Here is a 20714-nt window from a genome sequence, read left to right as displayed (position 1 = left end):
GTGTTGAGGAGGGTCCTGCTGAGCACACAGCCTGGATGGGCAGCAATGCTCAGCGTGGAAAAAATGGACAAGGTCTGTGTATGAATATTGTGGGCCTTATAGACTGTTACTTTTTCATTTGAGAAGCTGACACTTTAAATGCAGCTCCAGGCAATTACAAATCAATTATAACCCACGGCTATGTTGGAATTTTAATGTATCCAAAGACAAATCATCCCATTTTATTGAAGGTCAGGAGCTGGATAAAGATCATTCAGCTTCCTCGTTTAAATGGAGCTAACTGAAGCTAATTATTAATCAGCTGGGCTGAAAGGGGATTGCTGCTCTCACCCATGGTATTTGTTATCTCTTACAGGCCATTTCGTTCCTCACACCACTCGCAGTCATCTTTGTGGTGAAAATAATCCGTCGAACAGACAAGACTGAAATTAAAGAGGCTTTCTTAGGTAAAGTATGTCCTACTTCAAAGATGGAAAATGTGTGATAGCTCTTGGAGATTGATTCCAACTGTGGTCTAAGCCTTGAAGAAAACCTGTCTCTGTTCCCAGCCCATTACAGTAGTTTTCTGTGCAAGCCATCTCACAAAAGCCTTTGTTTTTAGGTGTGTTTCTGATGGACAAATTCTGTGCCTTAATTCCACAGTCCAGCTAGCGAGGGCTGGAATTTGATCAGCAAAGGCAAGTCCATCTGAGACACTGTTCAGTTGGATATTTTTCTGTCACACCCCATGTCTTACTTGCCTCTTATTTACACTTGCAGCTCTTGTAAATTAAGGTTTGACTGGAAAGTCCTGTGAGACTCAACTGCTTAGTGTAGGAATTTACCCCTCTCATTGTTTCCTTTGAGCTTCTCAGTGAATTTACTGTTACCCATTGCAAAATCTGTGATCTTGGCTCAGCTTTTCTAATTAAAAGCTGATGTTTCATCTTAAACTGCCCATGGAATTGGATATGCACTTTATCCTGGGCTGTGAACTGCAATGACTTGTTTTGGGTCACATCTAATTACAGCTGTGGGCAGAAAATTCCAGCAGAGGAACAGGCAGACAATGGGAGGGTAAGTCTTAAGCTGTTCCAGCTAATTCTGGCTCTTCATATCCTTTGAAATATTAGTGATACGTGCCCAGATCTTTTTTACATAGATATTGCCAGAGACCAATATTGACTAAAGCACTTCCACTGGCAGAAGATACTTTGAAGCACTAAGAACTGCAAATGTTTTTGTTGGCATTATGTTTGAAATATGCATCCTTCTGAAATTCTGTTTTCCTGGTTAATTTACACTTTAATTTATTGGCCCTTACATACTAAAACCAAAGCAATACTCAGCCTTGCCTTAGCTAGATAGGATGTAAATGACATTATGTGAAAAATCTTCCTGCACAAGGCTGCATTCCCTCAGCTCCTTCTTTCTCCAGCTGCTTTAGCACAAGTGTGAAATGATCCCAGTTTTGTTTTGGCTGCTGCCACTCGTTTGTAGTAAGTTCTGAAGTGTCTTACAGTGATATTTTCCTGACAAGTCCATTCAGTAGAAAAAACCCTTCATTCATAAAATGCACACAGTCACAGTTCTGAGCTTCACCTTCCCTTGTGTAAAGAATGAAAGGAACTTGGGGTACTTTCTCCATCACTTATTCTCACCTTTTTGTTCTAAAAACACTTTTTTTTTCCTGCTGTTTTGCCTTCTGATTTGATACCCTCTCTAATGTCTAGGAGAAAACTTGCCAGCTTCCCCAGCCCTCCTCTTGCTACACAGACTTGGAGGAAACACCAGCCTTGATGTTCTGTTCAGTTTGTGCCATAAGTGTGGAACTTCTTGTGGCTCATTTCTGTTCAAGTGTGCTCTGCATTAATAGGAGTCAGTATATTAATGTGTCTGGTGATGTGAGGGTTCATTAGCTGTGGTGGAGCTTTGCTGATTTGCAGAGATCTGACAAATAATGTTCCTAATGAATGATCAGGAAGTCCCTCCAAAGGAATTTCTCTGGGCATGACATGTAGAAGAAATAAAAAAAGTTAAAAGCACATGAAAATTCTTTGCCCCTCATACAATGCAAAGAAGGTGGTTCAGTGCACCAGGGGTAAGGAGGAGTTAAATTCCTACATGGAGATGCCCTTCAGCCTTCCCCTGGAAGTGCCTAAATCTCTTACTGGCTGGATTATACAATGGGCAATATAAATATTTCCTAAAGGGAACAAAATGAGAGCAAATTGAATTTATCATCCTGACAGTCACACTGTCATTTGATCCCTTGATTGTCAGCATGAGGAATATGCAACAGTGCAAGTGTGGTTCAGTCAGGGGGACAATGAACAATCAAGACAAAGCTCAACAAAAAGAGTAAATTATACTGCATGTCTTCCAAAGTGTTTTTTAAAAAGGGGAATTCAGTGCTGTGACCTTGCTGGTCACATGCATTTGACTCTGTGGAAAATTTTCCCCATGCAATTACCATCAAAAACTGAGACAAAACAACTGAGGAGGGAAAAAAGAGCATGGAATTGAGTGGTCACTGTGAGCAGAGATGGAAAGAGGAAGACTTTCTTTATAATATGAGTGTCTCTAGGATTGAGTTGTGCTTTTATTTTTGCTGGCAGCTATTGCTGTAATCTGAGAAAACCCTTGTTTTTGCTTTGATGAAGGACCTGCTTTTTTTTTTTTTTTACTTTAAAAATAGAATCTATAACACACATTTTTAGGATCTGTAGCATCCTCAGGCAAAGATTTTATGGGTGAGTGCTGCTGAAGTGCAGCATCTGGGGCAGCAGCCCAATGAGAAAATAGCTGATGGAGCTGTCAGAATCCAAAGTTACATTACTGTAAATGTTTTCCTGGAAATTAGAGATTTACCTAGTAACTTTTTTCCTAATGGGAAATAAAATTCAGTGGCCCTTGTTTTGCAACAGAGAGCTACGGTGAGGACTGCAAAATTAAATCAGTTTTAACCCAAAAGGAGTCTCTAGGCTAGATCCAAGTGCCCCTGAAATCTAGGCAGAGATCTCCACAGGCTTGAGATGAGGTTCTTCAGAAAGTCTACAGACTTGGAATGCAACAACAAATAAAAAAGATGATGCAGTCCTATTCCTGTTTATTACTCCAATTTTATTAGAAAAATTGGTTAATCCTGGGAGCAGATGTAAGGGGAAAACATGGAAATTTTTATTCAAAACATCCACATCCTTTCGAAAGGAAAATAAAAGTCATCCAGTTCTAATTTTAGCCAAAAGTCAATTCTTTAGCCTGAAATTGGACTGTTTAATATATATATATGAACACACATACACATATGTGTGTGTGTGTGTGTATATATATATATATATATATATATATATGTTACATATACAGGAATTCTCCTTGACCCAAAGAGCCTAAGATTTCCACCTAGTAAATTACAAAACTAAAAAATTGCAAACCCACAGTGCTTTATTCTCTGATTTTTTTCCCATTTGGTGGTTTTTGCCTGTACAAATGGCATGACAGGAGAGCTGGCTTTGTGTGGGGAAATAAGATTCCTCAAGAGTGAAAGCAGAACAAAGTAAGTCATGATTATTATGATGCTTTGGGGTCTGTTCTTAGTCTGGGTAATAAGTAAAACAGAAGGCTGCAAAGATCAGTCAGTTTTCAGTCCAGCAAAGGTTTCAGTCTGGGAATCAAATGCTGTAATGCTGCAATTTATTGCTTGGTATTTAGGTTGTTATTGTTCTGTTTGTTCATTCTGTTTTGTAGCTGTTTCCTTGGCTCTAGCTCTGAATGGTGTCTGCACAAATACAATTAAATTAATAGTGGGAAGGTAAGTCTTGTCACGTTATAAAAGATAGCTTTAAATATTAAGATGAATGGAGACAGGTTGACAACTACAATACATCTTAATAAATAGTTGGCTGCTGTTCCAAAAGGTGTGGGGATGGAATAGGCCCCTGAGAGGTTGTTTTTTATGTGGTGCAGGTGTTGTACAGCTCCATTCTGTGACATCCCACTGGGGCAGGAATCCATGCCCTCGTGTTTTGTTATTTTTTTGAAGATCTGGCAGATCCAGCCAGGTGAGGAGTTGGAAAGGAACGGTGTGAGCTGAAAACAGTCCATTAAATTGGCAACACAGAAGGGAAGAGTCACAGCATGTGGGAGCTGAGATGCCAGTGCCCCTTGTCTGATTAAGTGGAAATCAGTTGTGTCTCTGTGTAACTCAGAGACTGCATTTTGTGAGAAGCATGTTAGTGAGTGTGGGGTTTCCAGGAGACACCAACATCCACCCTGAAGTTAAGCAATAAATGAACTCCCAGACAGACCTTTCTTTTAAACATAAATTTGAAGGACGAGCTCAGAAAAATATAGCAAACAAAACTCCCTGAAAACTGATTTTTAAGGTATTTTTTGGCTCTTTATCAAATTTTGAATAATTTCAGCTGAAAAATATATATTTGACTCGAATTCATAGATGATTTAAGAGTCCATTGCTGCTTTTGTTGTTGACCTCTTTTGCAGCATTGAGGGAGCAGTATTTGGTTTCTGATGAACCCTCTCTGCTATGGTATTGATGCCCAGACAGTAATGGTATTTGGGGCTTTTATTTTAAGAGTGTTCTTGAAATCATTCAGAATCCATTTTGCTCATTTTGCCTGCACCCCAAGCCAGCTGGTGGCTCTCTCATCTTGTCTCTGAATCTGTGATTATTCCCTTTACTTCTCTGGGGGGTTTATTGGCTCAGGATCGGGATGACACCAGTCAAACCAGCTCAGAGCTGGGTCACAAGAAACTCAGAGGTTTGTTTAAAGCACTTAGTCAGCATCAAGGCTGGCATTAGAATTTGGTGGTTGTTCTAGTGCCAGCCTTGTAGCCTCAGTTGTAGTCCTGGATGTGTTGGCAAGACTTGTGAGAGTTTGTGAGTCATTCCATTGCCTGGCTCTGTCGCTGGGGTGCTGTGCAAGGTTGATCACCAGGCAAGAGCAACCCTGCATGGGTGTTTTTAGAGACAACTCCCACTGTCATGCTGTGCTGGAAGCTTCCCTGTGAGAGCCTGCAGGCCAACAATGTGACCTTGAGTTGACAGACATGGTTTAGTGGTGGATTTGGCAGGGTTAGGTTTGCTCTTGAACTCCGGGGTCTTCAGGGTCTTTTTCAACCCAAATGACTCTGTGATTTCTGTTACTGTATTAGAGCTGGAGGGAATGAAGTCTGTATGTAATGAGCAGTAAATGTGATAATCACTTTGAGGTTTATCTGTTACTACAGCTTTTATATTTTTAATATCCATGGTGTTTTTTGTAGACCGCGTCCCGATTTCTTTTACCGCTGCTTTCCAGATGGAGTCATGAACTCGGAAATGCACTGCACAGGTGATCCAGATCTGGTGTCTGAAGGCAGAAAAAGCTTTCCCAGTATCCACTCTTCCTGTAAGTTCATTTAAATACAGTGCCTCTTCTGCAAAAAGCTGTCCTTTCTGTGCTTTGGAGTTGCTCTTCTGCTGTTCGATAATTCACCTGATTTTGGCTGGAGGGGTCTGCACTTCTGACTTTGCTCTCCACTCTCAGAAATTTCCTTCTGGAAATGAGTTGTGAGCCTTTCTTGCCTTGAGAACCACCTGACTTCATTGGGAGCCCCAGCAGGACTGTCAGTAGAGTGAAACCCTGTTCAAGGTTACAGAACACAGTGGGATCCTGAGGGGTGTCTGTTCCCCAGTGCAGACCCCTGAATGCAACCTTTGTCTATACAGTACATATTTATTTTGTTCTGTTCCATTGAGGTAGGAAGCAGGACATTACTTGTCACTTTTGGCTTTGAGGTGCTCCTCAGTTTAGGTCTGATGGTTTGATCACTTATTCCCAGCTTATCCTTTATCCTGACAGACATTTAGGTGGCCTCATAAAAACCTGTCTGTCTGATTTAATCAGTTGTATTAACTTAGATGTTTGCAAAGGTTCCTTCCTCTGTCTTAAAGAGTTTACTTCCAGCATGTTTCATGTCAACTGTCTGATAAAACTTCTTTTCATCAGTAAAATAACTTGATTACTGTGAGGTTGGTTGGGTTCTTTGGCCAGGATTGTTTGTTGCCTTCTGGTGTTCTGTTGCTGAGAACTGTAAGTTGTATCTATGGAATTTGTTTTTCTGATCTTTTTTCAAAGTAGTAACTTCAAATTGCCTAATTGTGCAGAACTATATTATGAACAAGTTGGGTAATGAGATGAAGGAAACTGTGAGTTAATCTTGATTCCTTTTTCTTGTTTGAGTGCTAGAAATGGATAAGAGAGCAATAAATGTTTGTGGATTAGCTTTATAGTTCTAAACCACAAACCAACTTAGCTGTCTCAAATTTTGTTTGTAAGCTTTGATTACATTAAAGGGACAATATCAACTGCAGCTGCTTGAACTGCTCAGCTGTTTGAAGACTGATGTTGTAATACCTAAATCTCTGACAAGCCTTAAAATCCACACATATTTTAGTCTCATAACAGAGAAGGAAACCTTTAATTTGTCTTTAATTTGTCAGTCTGGCAGTGCTAACCCCTGCTCCTCCTGTGCAGCAAAATTATTTACATAACCAGGATTGTCAGTATTATTGTATCAAGAATAGTTTATAGTTGTGATCATACATTTAGTTTCTTGCTGTTTCCTCATCCCCACTAGATTAAAGATTGAAAAGGGAAAAAAATATGATGGAAAGTATGCAATTATCTCACCTTCCCAGACCTATGGAGCAATGAGGATGTTTGGGATATAACAGTTCATGTGTGTAAATTTTTCCATAATTCTGCATTTTCTTATCTCAGTCTTATAAAGCTGTCCCTCCTGTCTTCTTAACATGTAGGTGTTTTTAAACTGTCCTGTCATCAAGTCAGTCCAAAATTTTTTTCATGGCTCCTTTCTCCTCCCTTCAGCATAAGATTGCCACTACATCAAATGCAGGAGTTGGATTCTTCACATTTGTCATCCGTTCTCAGTGTGTGGTGGAATTCATGAAAAAACATCAAAAAATATATTATTTTTTTTGTTTGTTTCTGTTACTGTTTGAGGGATTTTTTTTTTTCTATTTTCATGACTGCAGAAATGTAAGTGGGGAGGATGAGAGCTGACATAAACTATAATACCTCTCTTGGAATGATAGTTCCAAGTAGTCCACTGCAGTTTGGTGTTTCCTACTTGAACACACGAGGAAAATAAATCACCAGTAAGAGCTGCTGGGCAGCTCATAAAGCAAAGTTAGAGGCTTCAGTCAAGAGCCATTTTCATCTTCAAAGCATTTTCTCTCGAGGCATTTCTTGGATAGGCTGTCAATCAAATGCTTTGTTATACCAGAATCTAAACCCTCATCCATGCAAAATGAGGCCCTTACCAGGAAAGTCTGGGGTGCTGTGAATGCTGTGCTGTGAGGATGGGACACAGGGATGTGTATGGAGAGTGACAACACTGATGCTCTCAGATGGCCTGACCTGACCCTGGGTACTCCTTAAAAATATTGTGAACTACCTGTTACCACTTGGAGAGTCACAGAATCATAGAGTCACAGAATCAGCTGGGTTGGAAGATCATCAAGTCCAGCCCTTGCTCCAACCCCGCCGTGGTTCCCAGCCCGTGGCACTGATGCCACATCCAGTCTGTCCTTAAACACCTCCAGGGATGGAGAATCCACCCCTTCCCTGGGCAGCCCATTCCAAGGGCTGAGTACCCTCTCTGCAAAGAAATTCTTTCTAATCTCCAACCTAACCCTCCCCTGGCACAGCTCCAGACCCAGCCCTCTTGTCTTACTGCTGGTTCCTGGGAAAAGAGACCAACCCCCCCTGGCTCCCCCCTCCTGTCAGGGAGTTGCAGAGAGTGAGGAGGTCTCCCCTGAGCCTCCTCTTCTCCAGGCTGAGCCCCCCCAGCTCCCTCAGCCTCTCCTCACAGCACTTGTGCTCCAGTCCCTTCACCTTTGCCCTGAAGGAGGGAGTGTTCTCCTTATTGGAGCACAGATGATTTTCTTGGCTTCCTCTCCCCATGCCAAGGAGTGCACATAAGATAAATCAAAAAAGTGCATGGAGCACTCACTCCTGTTTTGATGCCAGCTGTAATTCCCTAAGCTTTTAACTGTGGTGATTTTGGCTTAGAATATGAACCCAGATCATCCTTCCAAGTTGGTGACTCCAGGTTTTGGGTACAGAGCTCTAACTCAGAGGAGCAAAGACCTGACCTGTCGCATTTAAACTGAAACTTTGACCTGGATTTCACCTGTGTAAATGAGGGCAGACAACCAGTAGCAAGCAAAAATGTGCTGCTAAAGTAGTATGTGTTTATGTTATAGTTTAATGAATGAGTCTTGAGTTATTGCCAAAACCAGGACAACTTCATGGTTAGATCAGACCTTAAATATTTGTTTATGTTCACATGTTTCTAGAACAGTAAGGAGACCAAAAATTAAAGGAACTAGACAGCATATTGTCAGAGAAAGGGTGTATCCAGAGACCTGTTTCATACCTCAGGTCAACAAGGAAGAGACCATTCTGATGTAAATATAGATTTGCAACAGCTGCAAACCCCCCAGTGTGGTTTTCTGATCTGTTTGCCCTGTAAACAGTCTCTGAATGGCTTCTCTCCTGAAGTTTTTTTAGAAAAAATGTAGCAACTCAGCAATACAGAATTGCTTCGAATATTGTTCAGTAAAATGGGCTGTTCAGGTTAAAAGAAAGACCAAACTCCTAGCCAGGCAGATATCTTCTGAGCTGCCATCTCTGTAGTAGTGAAGTCCCTGTACAAGCAACTGTGGGTAAATAATAGTAGCACAACACATTTTATTTCGAAACACCAGAAATCCTGTGGGAATGAAATGCCAAATTCTTGACCCTGTTTTGCTTTCTTAGAGGAAGTGATTAATTTATCATGATAAAACTCCCTTTAGGCTTTTATTCTGCTCACAGATTGCAATTGCCAGTCTTGGCTTCAGCTTTGTTTAGTGCCTATTTTTAAATGTGTTATTTCTGAATTGGTCAGAGCTATTTCAGCTATATTTTTCAGTTAAGGGGTTGCTGCCTTAGATAAGAGGAAGCTGCGTGAGACTGGTTTTGATACCTTTGTACCAAAGGAAAAAATAGTGGCTTGATGAGAGTTTAATTTAACCTCCTTGGAGCCTGTGCTGCTTATTATTTGTCTCTTCTCCTTTTCCTGGCTGCCACTGAGAAGAGTTGGGATGAATTTCCCCCAGTAAAGGGCTTTGCAGTTCCCTGTGTTGAACTTCAGGAGACCCCAGAAAGAAAGATCCCAGTTGGTATGAATGGATTTCACATCAAATGACTGGAAACCCAACTCGATAAAAAATTAATCACTTGAAAAACACAGTGGCTGCAGAGATAATTGAACTTAAAATTTCCTGTTGGATAGGAGAGATTTATGGGGGGAAAAAATCAACTAAAAATGAGCATTTTCTGTGTAAAAGTGCTAGCAGCCAAGTAAATAAAATAGTTGTGATTTTATTTTTGTAGCTGCAATTTAAGTACCTAAATTAGTTTGAAAAGTTTACTTTTCCCTAAATTGTGCCACTGATTTTTTTATTTTTTTTTTTAAAGAGAAATCTTTATCGATTCTAGAGATTTCTTTTTCCATGGAAAAAAAAAGTAGAGTTTTGAAGAAATTATTTTGTGGTAACATCTCAATTTTGTTTGTACAGTTCCAGAGTGAATGTTAACACAGAGCTATACAAGAGCTCTTATTTCTTGTGTGGGTGTTTTTGTTTTTCTTCTTAGTGTTATTGCCTCAAAGAGGTTTGTAGTGATTACTGTTTAATATAGCTGAAAAAATCAGAGAATTTAGTTATAAATCTGAAATGAAGAATGTAATCAGTGTGGGGACAATAACAGTGGTATGTTATGTTATATGTTTTTTAATTACCTCCTTGATGAATGAGGGTGTCTTGGTCCACTTGAGAAAATAATGGCCTTTTAAAAGAAAATTATTTTCTCTGCCTTTTGAGTCTAGTTTAGTCTTATCTCACAGCCCTCACAGATAAGATGCTAAATAATATGTAAAAACCCAACTATTATATATTGTTGACCCCATTTTCCTAAGGAATTTTTGTTTTCCAAAGAAACAGTTCCCGTCACTGTTTATTTTTTAATAAATGGCACTTTTTATACTATTAAGATCTAGGTAGTGATATGTCAGTGCAATTGCAGCTGAAGTTTGCAGTGGCCAGATTGTCATGGTTGTAAGTGGTTGTAACATCCTAAAGAATTGATTTTCCCCAGTTTCATTGTTCAGGATGAGCCTTTGCAGGTATAAACTCGTCACAAATCAAAGTAAACATCCATTTCCAGCATAATCTTGCTCTGCTCAAAAAAACTATGCCAGGACTGCACTGCCTGAAGAACTCTAATCTATTAATAGTCAGAATTACTACATCAAAGAAGTTTTCAGCAAACAGGGTTAATGGGAGCAGTGGTCTGGGAATTAGGTTCTTAACACCTACTGTGCACTTTAATAGGCTGCCAGTGGAGCATGTTACACATTGTAGATTCTGTTTGTATTAAAAAGAGGATGTGCACTTTTTATAAGAGTAGTGATGGCCTAAGAAAGGAAGTACAAACAGCAGTAGGAAAAAAGTAATTGGTTACCCTTTTCTTCTGGCATAATAAATGGGATTAGATCTTCAGGCCGGTCCTGAAGAGTAATTTCCTGCTCTCAGTAGCCAGATTCCATTATGAATAACAGCAAGAACTGCTCATTCTGTTGTAGCAAGCTTAAATGTATATAAGGAAATTTTTTGTTTCGAGTTCCCTCATCCTTTCTCTGAATAAAGACAGAGGAATCCCAGCTAATTTTTTTCACCTCAAAAATGTTTCTTCCTTATGAGCGAGGTCCACTCCCAAATCCTACAGATATTCCTGCTCTGCCTTTCCCCCTCAACACTGACATATTTCCCACAAGTGGACTTTCTAAGTTGGCTTCTTAGGACTGCTCTTTATTAAGGCTCTTCACAGAACACAAAGTCTCTGCTAGAAAACCAGCAGTCCTGTTGGTGTTTGGATTTGCTGGTTGTCACTGAAATTAGGTGGCAGTGGGAGAAATGACCATGGACATCATCAGCCTCATCCCTTGCCTTGTCCAGGAATGGCACTTTACCCAACTTTAGAGCCAGTTCCCTTATCCAGAAGAGAGAAGGTGAATGCTGAATGTCTCTTCTTCATCCTTTTCCCAAGAATCAACAGTTAATTCCCACAAGCTCTCACTAGTTTAAGCATAAACTGGCTCAGGAGCCAGGTTTTCAAGCAGCTATAATGCACATTGTGATAAACAAGGTGGCTGCTTCTCTGGCTATTTTCTTCTGTGAAAAGATAGAGCCATGCAGGTATGTTATCCATCTTTGCCAGTGCTTGCCACTTATCTGTCTGAGAATTTACCAAAGGTGGGAAGAAAGGCCCTTATCCTTCCCTCATTTCCTCTGCAGACAGTAGGCTTGCTGCCAAGCCAGGTGAGAGCTCTTTGCCCCTCACCAGCACCCAGCCCTCTTCATTAAAGTGACTAAAACAGATGAAGGATGAGGTGTTACAGGTCTCTGCTCTCTAGAAAAATTCATCAGACCTTCTTGAAGAAAAGCTGAGAGTAAAATGTTATTTAGCAATACTAAAGACTGCATGAAAAATCAGAATTATGTCAGTTAAGCCTGTTGCTTTCTTGGTCTCAGGACTGAGATTTGCTGTTTTACAATCCACTGTAATTTGTGATTCACACAGAATACCAAAGAGGGATCTATGTGTGCTCTTCATTTTGTTTGTTTGTTTGTTTTTCCTAATCTGGAGGCCAAACCATGCAGGAAGAGTAGAGTGAGACTTCAGAGGAGAGGAAGTAAAAACATGGAATCATCTTAAATCCTGAGTCATTAGTGAGGAATACAGTGAAAGACTCTGTGGGTCAGCATGGTTCTTCAAAAGCTGGAGAGCTGAAGTTAAAGAAAATGAACTGGAAATATGAGTAAATCTCTGAGTTTAACTTCAAGAAACCAGTTTTTCCAGCAGTTACTGCTGTTCCTTGGTTATTATAGCTGTTCAAATTGCTTTCATTTGTGTAGGGAAGAAGCTTAATTACCTCAGTCTTATTTTTCCTTTTCTTTTGCCTGTCTTCAACTTTTTAAGCTGAGTTTAAGGTATATGCTTGATTTCCCAGCCTGCAGAAGACTTCGTGGTGAAGCTGTAGACTTCAGCTGTATCTAAAGATCAGATCATTGTTCTTCTGCCTGACCTTTTCAGTTAAAAGGACTTGGAGTCACACCAGAGATCTAAAGATCAATTTTCATCTGCCAACTGCAGTGACAGCTCTTCTCTGCAGTGAAATGGGGCAGAAAGCTCGAGTCTCATTGAAAAATGGATGGCTGGTAACTCAGAGGAGGCTGGCACATCAGGCTCTGACCATTTTTGGGGAAGAAGCACTGGCAAATATTGAGATTCCTTGAAATTCCCGTTGCAGCACAGCACTGACACACATCACACTCCAGGATCCATTCTGTGTGGGTTTGTGTGGCATTTCTGTATAAAAACAACGCAAATGTAGAGATGTTTCTAAATCAGGTGTGGTTTTAGCTCTTCCTTAGTGATGTCTTTCAGGCTGGAATATTCTTTAAAGTGGATCACCTCAACAGTGGGCTGACTGAGGCAGCACTTGGGGGGTAGGACAGGCTTGGATGAGAAGCAGGTAAATAGCCCAAGTGAATTGGCTTAGTTGCATGTTCATTGCATTCACTGCATAAACACGTTTCTTTGCTCTCTTCCAACTTTAATTTCAGGTCAAGGAAGGATATCCCTTTATCCTTCTCTGCAAAGAGGAGATCAGAGAATCGTAGGACTGGTCAGAATTCCTGTTTTGAGAACCAGAAGCTGATATTTGTGTGGGAATTTGCCCCCAGTCCCTTCAGCTGTGAAACATTTGGATCAGTAAGGACTCCCAAAAGCAGTCCTTGCTCTTCATCTTGGTGGGGCAGTTTTTTCACATCTGTGGAGACATAAATCAGAATATGTATGAGAGCATTCTGGCTAGACTGGAGCTGCTTGGAAGTAAATCCAACCATCCTGTTTCCAAGGGGATTTTAAAACTCCACAGGGTTGTCACCTTCATGAGCTGGGATGGGTGATCCGTCTCCAAATGCTACTTGCTGCCTCAAAACCCTTTTGAGCAGCAAGAGTGATAGAGTTGACTCATGTAAGATCATGTTCTAATGAAAGAAATGAAATTAAAGGACGAGGGAACTCCAAAGAAAAAATTTCCTTATATACATTTGAGCTTGCTACAACAGAATGAGCAGTTATTGCTGTTATTCATAATGGAATAACCCTGAGTCAATCCAGAATTATTTCAATAAAAACAAGAGTACCAAGTGCAATTCTGCTGTAAGCCCAAGAAAAATAGATCAATAAAAAGCCTTGAAATGGAATGATAAAGTTAAAATGCTGGGCACCTTTCTTTAGAGGTGGTTGACTGATTTATCAAATGGCAGAAATCTCAGTCACAATGTTTTCTGAAAACATTAATTTAAGTCTCTTGAAAACAAGGGGATATTAAAAGTGTCTTGAGATAAAAGCTATGAGATAAATACAGGAAATCAAGTATGTTATTTATACCAGAAAGAAAAAGAAATCTGCATAAAACCTCATTTGGATTTTGCTATTACTGTCACTTCTACATGGAAATCACAATCTATTATAGGTATGTAAATAGGTAATTTTTTTCCCCACTTCCTTCTGCAGAGGAGTGAGCAAATAATGTTCAGTGTTTCATCTAATGAAACCTACAGGAAAAACATCTATGCAAAATATTTTTATAACTAATACAGCTTTGTTGCAATCCGTGGATTTGTCTGGTGATTTGAGACTTTTGGTTTGTCTTTGTTTCAGTCTGAACTAAGACAGTGGGTTTAGAAGTCTTTCAGTCTGGGGTTCCTGCACTTTGTTTAAGCAACTAGGAACTTTTGGAGAATGGTTCTGTTGGAAGTTTCTGGTTGTGTTGAAAGGCAGTGCAAGTTGGATTTGTGGATGAAACTGCCAGTGGATAATAGCACGGGAGGTCTTAAAAAATTACTTGCAGGGGAGCTGGGGGAAAGGAAAAAAATCTTTGGATTATTTTACTGAGGGAATTAATCAGAAAATAGAAATCAGAATGGTTGACCAGCTGTTTATGTTATCATAGCATTTCCATAGACACTGGGGACTAAATATGATTTAATATGACCGGTGAGTCATAATAAATCATATTTTTAAAAGTACCTAAATATCACTGAATATTTAATACATCACTTGCTCAACCATGCAAGAAGTTGTCTATCATATGATAAGCCAGTTTATTCTTTACTGTATTAGCCTGTCTTTGCTGATATCCCTGGGGTCCAGTGACAGGACATGTGGGAATGATTCAAAGCTGTGCCAGGGAAGGTTCTGACTGGAAGCAGGTCCTTATCAACAGGATAATAATAACTAAAATAAATGTAAAAATAAATAAAATAAATAATAAATTTGCTTTAACTTTTGGTCAGCCCTGCAGTGGTCAGGCAGTTGGACTAGATGATAATTGTGGGTTCCTTCCAACTGAAATATTGTGTTATTTTTTATTCTGTTCTCCACGTTCCCTGCTCTAGAAATGTTCCTTCATGACTTGTTTGAAGTCAGTAAGTTTATGTGGGTGAACACAGCAAGATCCTGTCTGGAAAAATGGAACTACTGGTTGATGTAAATGACAAATGGTCAATAGGTAATGGTTAAAAGATATTTATTTATTTGTGCTATCAAGCAATAGAATATAATATCACTTTCTGGTGTTGTTTAGTGTGGCAGGGAGGCTGGAACCTGGATGAAAACAGTATCACTGTGTTCAGAGAATGCCTCTTTGCAGTAGGGCAGGTGATAAGCAGGAGTTAAATATGAGAAGCAGGATTACAATTTGGATATGAATATTCATGGCTCTGCCCTTGATGCTGTTACCAAAAAATGTTCTATGGTATACCTTGGAAATGTGTATTTATCTCTGACAATTTTAGTCCTCAGAACTCGTTCACATCCCCATGTCTGCATTTTTTTGGATGTGTCCTGTTCCTCCTAGGAAAACTCTGCTTATTTAGGCAGAAAGAATTCTAAAGATTACTGCTTGATTAGGTTTCTATCTTTTGGAAAAAGAAGCGAAATCTCTTGATTTTTTTTTTTTTTATTTTTAATTTTTTTTTTCCTTCTCTAAACCAGTCATAAAGTCCCTGACAGTCAACCCAGGGGTCTCCTTGCTGTGAGTTGTCATTTTAGGCAGGAAAAAACCACTGCAACAGTTCTTAAAACAACCCAGCCCCTTTGCTGTTGACTGGCTGATTGGCTAATATTTTATTTTCTCTTTATCTTGGCAGTTGACTGCTCCACTCAGTGTTGTGTTCCCCCTGAGGAGTTGTCTCCTCTGGTGATATCAAAGCTGATTATGCAGTTCATGCTCACACCAGATTTGCTTGATGAAGCACTAATTAAATGAGTGTAGTATTTGTGGTGTTTCTTGCTGTGCCACTAAAAAGAATAAAGCTGATTGGGAAATATTATATCATCAGAGTGAGGGGACAGGTAGTTCCTCCTCCCCTTTTCCACTAAATAATTAAAATTAGTCAGCTGTAAAAATGAAAATATTTTTACATTTTTAAAAGCCATTCATTTGTTTGAAAAATTAGAATTATGTGCTTCGGAGTGAAGAAATTACTGAATTTCAATAGAATTGTTTGCTATCCTGAGATAATTCATACAAAATATTACTTCAGTACATGTAATTATAGTTGGGTATCTAAATTTGAACTGTTAATTATCTTTAGCTAGCAGTTTCATGGAGGATAATCATACTTCCTTCAGTTGAAAGTGAGGATTTTAAGTAACAAATGAGCTACAAGCCACAGGTTTTTGGCAGTAATTGCTGCTACTCCCCTATTTTCAAGATAAATCTCTTAATTAACAGCTGCATGGCACCGTCTCACTGAGATGATTCACCCTTTTATAAAAGAATCCAGGGAAATAAGAAACGGATTTCTTAGATAGGCAAAGAAAAAATAAAATAAAATCTCCTGTGGGGCTTATTGGGTTGTTAATTCAAACTCTGAGGAGCTGAATTAAGAAACACAGCCAGGAATGGTTGTGTTTAATGCTTTTACCTGCTCTATGACATGTTTACTTCTCAGTCCTCAATAACAAGGGCTGTTGGAATTCATGAGGGGCTTGTGGGATGATCTCCTTGGAGTTCAGTTTTCCTTGTCCCTTGTCCTGTCACTCTGCCTGGATTTAAGGCCTCTCTCCTTCCTTTTTTATAAGCTCCCTTAAGATATGCAGGGCTGTAATGATGTCTCCCCAGAGCCTTCTCTTCATGCTGAACAATCCCAGTTATTCAACACAACAGCTTTTTTTTTATGCTGTTATATGCCTGGATATTTTCTCCTCTTTCTTTACATGATTAAAGAGATTAATCCCAGATGTGCTGTGTACTCCAGAATGGAGAGCAACTTCAGTTTTGCTGTCTTCAGGGGATCTAGACTGAATTGAAAATGCCCAACTTCAGAGTCCCTTATTCTCTCCAGAGAGTTTTTTAGAAGTTTGGAGCCCAGCATTGAGTTCAGTGACAGAATAATGTCACTGTGCAGCCACTCACCCCTTGGTGTCCTGCTTTACTTTGATACCTGAGGTGTAGTTGAACAAAACTTTAAATCATTTACCTTTTTTTCCTCCCCAAGCTCTTCTTCTTTACATAAAACCCTCAATGATAAGTTCCTCTTGCAGATGGTGGGTAGATCAGGCTTCATTGCTCTGCATTTTGCAGTGTTGCAGGAATAAATAACATTTTGCTGTGTCTCACAGCATGAAAAGAGAAGCAGAGATCTCCTGTATAACTCTTACTGCTCTGGCTGTGCATGGTCTTGGGGTTTCCCTGGTTTATTCTGGAAGTTTTCTTGGTAGCAATGAGATGCACCCCAAGACCACTTCAGGTATTTCAGGTAAAATGAAGTATCTTGAAAAGTGTATTAAAAATATATCACAAAATAACCTAAAAAATGTTCACAAGAATTCACTGGGACAGTCCTGCCAAAACAACCTAATGACTAACACTCCTGCTTTTCAGATAATATAGGTCTGTTTTTGTTCTAACCCATCTCTGTCTCAAATAACTCTTTTTTGTTTCCCAAATAAATCCCTGCATACATTTGTATTTCGTGATGGGCTTTTCATGTTGCTTCTGCTGAACTGTCTTTCTTTGTGAAGAGAAATTAATAAAGCTAAGCCAAAGGGAAGGTGATTGACTGTCCCACTTGGAAAAAAAAAACAAGAAAATTATTTTGCCTGTGATAATAAGCTCAAAACACATTCTTTGGGAATTGTACTTGTATAAAATGCTCTTTGAGTTGAATTTCAGCATTAAAATTTATGCCCTCATTTGGTATCATACTTTTTCCTTCAAGAAAGATAAATAGTTCAGTTCTTTGAACAGTGTGAGACTGAAAACATTTGCCAGCAGCCCCAGCTACAGGAATTACCCAGTAGGCTGCTGTGCAATTCCAGAGATGAATAGCATGTGTTTGCACTTGGAAAATATAGAGTAATCACTGCAAGTCTAAAGCATTACAGACAAAGAGATGGATCATTTTGTCTGATTCTTATACAGGCCATTTGAATGGTTGCTTTGCAGTTTTATAATGTGATGCCACTTAAGTAAGCTGAGGGTTTTTTTTTCTTCAGCTCAAAAACTGCTTAGTGGAAAAAAAGACATTTATTGTGTGCTTAGCAAAGCATCCATTAAAACTTGAGAAGCTGAAGATCCTCGTGGGGTAGTTTAATTTTCACAAAACACTCACAAAAGCAATTACATTTTTTTAATGAATAATTTACTTGAGGTGCTTTAGATCAGATTCTTGTTCACAGTTTCTCACTTTCTGCATTTTAACTTGCTAATTATTTGGTCTGTACAGATCTCACCTGGACCCCTTGTCTGGAGAGAATCAATGTCAGGATGGGGCCTGCAGTGTCTCCAGACGCTGTTAACTTTTTTTTTTAAAGAATATGATAAAACAGCCTGAACAATTGGTTCTAATGTAGTTTTATTTACTCCAATAATCACAATGCCCAAGAGGGAGCAGTTTTTTACATGCCACAAGTAGCAATATGGTATAATCTTTTATCTCCTTTAAGTTACTTCATAGCACCTATTCCTGTAAGACTTAAACTTTTCCTTTTCATTCCAAAATTCCCTTCATCTCTGTTAATTTCTTAAAAAACCACAGCTGGCTTATTTAGAGAGAACAGTTCAATGACAGTTCACAAAATATACAGCATTTTGTCAAGCCCTGGCTTTTCTTAGGAGAAGTTTTCCTCTGTCCAGCAGCTTGTGGTGTCAGGACTTTTGATTTGAGTTAGCTACACCAATGGTTTAAAATATCTCATTTCCCTTTACTATATGTTTGAGTCATTCCTTTCTCCTCTTTCACCGCTTCAAGTAATTTAAATATTTGTGTCTGGAATTTGCACCAACATCTATGTTGTGTAAAAATTGTTTTAAACTAAATCAGACTGATTTTCTCATTTCCTTTTATGGCAATGTCTCCAAAGAGACCTGGTTGGCATTTTATGTTGTGGTCTTGCCTCCTTTCTATAAACAGTCTTAATTTCTTTCTGGAAGAAACCATCTTAGAGCTATTTCTGTAGATGAAGAGCTTTGCTTTGCTGCATCTTTGGAATCTTCTTAGGCAAAATGATAATTTCTGTTATGGCACCATGTAATAATTTAGGGCATTTGATATGTGTATGTGTGCATTTGCATTTCCTTGGTGATATAGTGAGATACTGACTTTAGCTTTTAGAAAAAGGACTCATATATATTCTACTAATTGCCCAATTCTTCAGGGTAAATAGCACCTTTAAGCCCAGGATTCTTGAAGAGTGAATTTTTGCACCTCTGCAGATGTTAGTTCCATGGCCACAAGCTGGAGCATCATTATATTACTTTTTTCCATTTTATATTAGGTGTAAATTCCCCTAGAGGAGTGATTGTGAGTCTCTTCCTGACTTTTGGTTCAGAGGAGCACATCAGGCATCTAAGACAAAATCCTCCTTTTTGTCTTGTACAAGTCTCCTGAACTTCCATATTCCTTCCTGAGCACCTCCTCCTCCTGGAAATGTAGCAGATCCTGACAAAAAAACCCCCACAAATTCTGGGGATTTTTTGTTTGTTTGTTTGTTTGTTTGTTTTTTAAAATATCACCAGATTTTCTCTAAAGCCCCTTTAGCTAAATCTTCTGCTACTGAAAATTGCTAATAAAATTGCCTGGTAAATGCTGGTAACCCTGAATATGAGTGTGTGAACTGAACACCTAGTTTATAGTTTGGGCAGTATTTCTGTAAGCCCTCTAAATTGCAAGGCAATATAGAATTGCCTGAAAATGAAACCACAGAGCAATTGATTCTTCTGCCTGGGAGTGCTGTCTTCAGATTTTAATTCTGAAGATCTAAAAAAATAATAATAACCACCTGAGATGAAAAATGGAAACACAAAGACAAAAGTAATTCTTGAGAAGAAGTATTTGAAAGTATTCATTTGATAGTGCATATCCAAGGCAGATTTCATTTGGGTCACTCCATTTACTCAACTGGAAGATGGAATGATGCAAAAAATCCTGTCTTTGCAGTCTCAGGTGAGTTTAGATGTGTTTCTAGTTCCAGAAGTCTGCAGAATGGGCAACCCCTGTGTCTGCTCCCACAGATGTGAATGTGTTTTATTAGCCATCCAAAAAACCCCACCCCAAAACCAACCCTGTAAAGAACTGCAGATTTTTTGATACAAAAGACAAGGCCACAAAAATCACCTGGTGCAACAGGAAGAGCACAGACAAGAGCAGAATTGTTTTTTGTCATGGCTAATATAACACATGTGAGAGGCACAAGAAGAAATGTTAATTTGTTGGTTTAGGTCAGTCTACACAGGGTACTAACAGTTGGAGAGGATGTTTGAAAAAGGAGGGGGGTATTCCAATTTTCTGAGCTGTGTTAGTGGCATAAATTAATTTTTTTCATGGTGGGTATGGCCTGGAGCTTTGACTGTGCACCTCACAGCCTTTTTCTGTGCATGACATGCTACTTTTAGGAAAATACATTAATTTCAAGAATTCTTTGAAATGTCAGAAGAAATTATTTCTTCTTGTTCAACAGCCTGAAAGGCAGAGCAGCTTTGCACAGCTCTCAAAGGTCTGTACACGGGAAGGTGGCCCAGTCTGCAAGAAATCTTTTATTTATTCAGGATTGTTAACATTTCAAAGTTTGCCTCCCACCGTCTTCTGACAAATATGGAATCAACAGTGCTTGAAAAAGCATCTAGAAAGCAACATATTGGTGTGCTGGTTTGATGATTAATCTGCATTCTGTCTGGCTCCACCACAGCCAGGCAGGGCAGGGATTTATTTGGGTGTTTGAAGATGAAATGCAAATCTTTAGTAGTTGCATCCAGGCTGTGGAATGCAAACCTGGGAAAGCACTCTGGTGTACTGGCAGCTAAAAATGACCCTCCCATGGATTTATCAGCAGAACACAAAGGGGTTGCTTTACCCACCTGACATTTGGGAACCTGAGGTGAAGGTTTCTATCAGATTAGAAAGAAAGATTTACATCTGACCCAGCACTGATAGTGGTTTTACCATTACATTGGCTGAAAGCAGAACCAGAACAGAATTATATATTATGTATTATGAATGTCACCTATTACCCCTTATAGAGTTC

At 39.2% G+C, this 20714-nt stretch overlaps 1 protein-coding gene across 1 annotated transcript in view; it reads left to right on the top strand.

Annotated features, from left to right (window-relative positions):
- PLPP4 (phospholipid phosphatase 4) overlaps nucleotides 1-20714 on the top strand; it is a 50825-nt gene that overhangs the window by 20912 nt on the left and 9199 nt on the right. Inside the window, exons 3-5 of the mRNA XM_018078538.2 lie at nucleotides 356-446; nucleotides 3727-3790; nucleotides 5266-5390. Coding sequence (XP_017934027.1) covers nucleotides 356-446; nucleotides 3727-3790; nucleotides 5266-5390 — 280 coding nt within the window. The remainder of the gene's footprint in view (nucleotides 1-355; nucleotides 447-3726; nucleotides 3791-5265; nucleotides 5391-20714) is intronic.

The sequence above is a fragment of the Manacus vitellinus genome, unplaced genomic scaffold (assembly GCF_001715985.3).
Source record: "Manacus vitellinus isolate BGI_N305 unplaced genomic scaffold, ASM171598v3 scaffold_40_pilon, whole genome shotgun sequence".
NCBI lineage: Eukaryota > Metazoa > Chordata > Aves > Passeriformes > Pipridae > Manacus > Manacus vitellinus.
The sequence above is the reverse complement of the archived record's forward strand: the minus strand, read 5'-3'. Positions and strand labels throughout refer to the sequence as shown.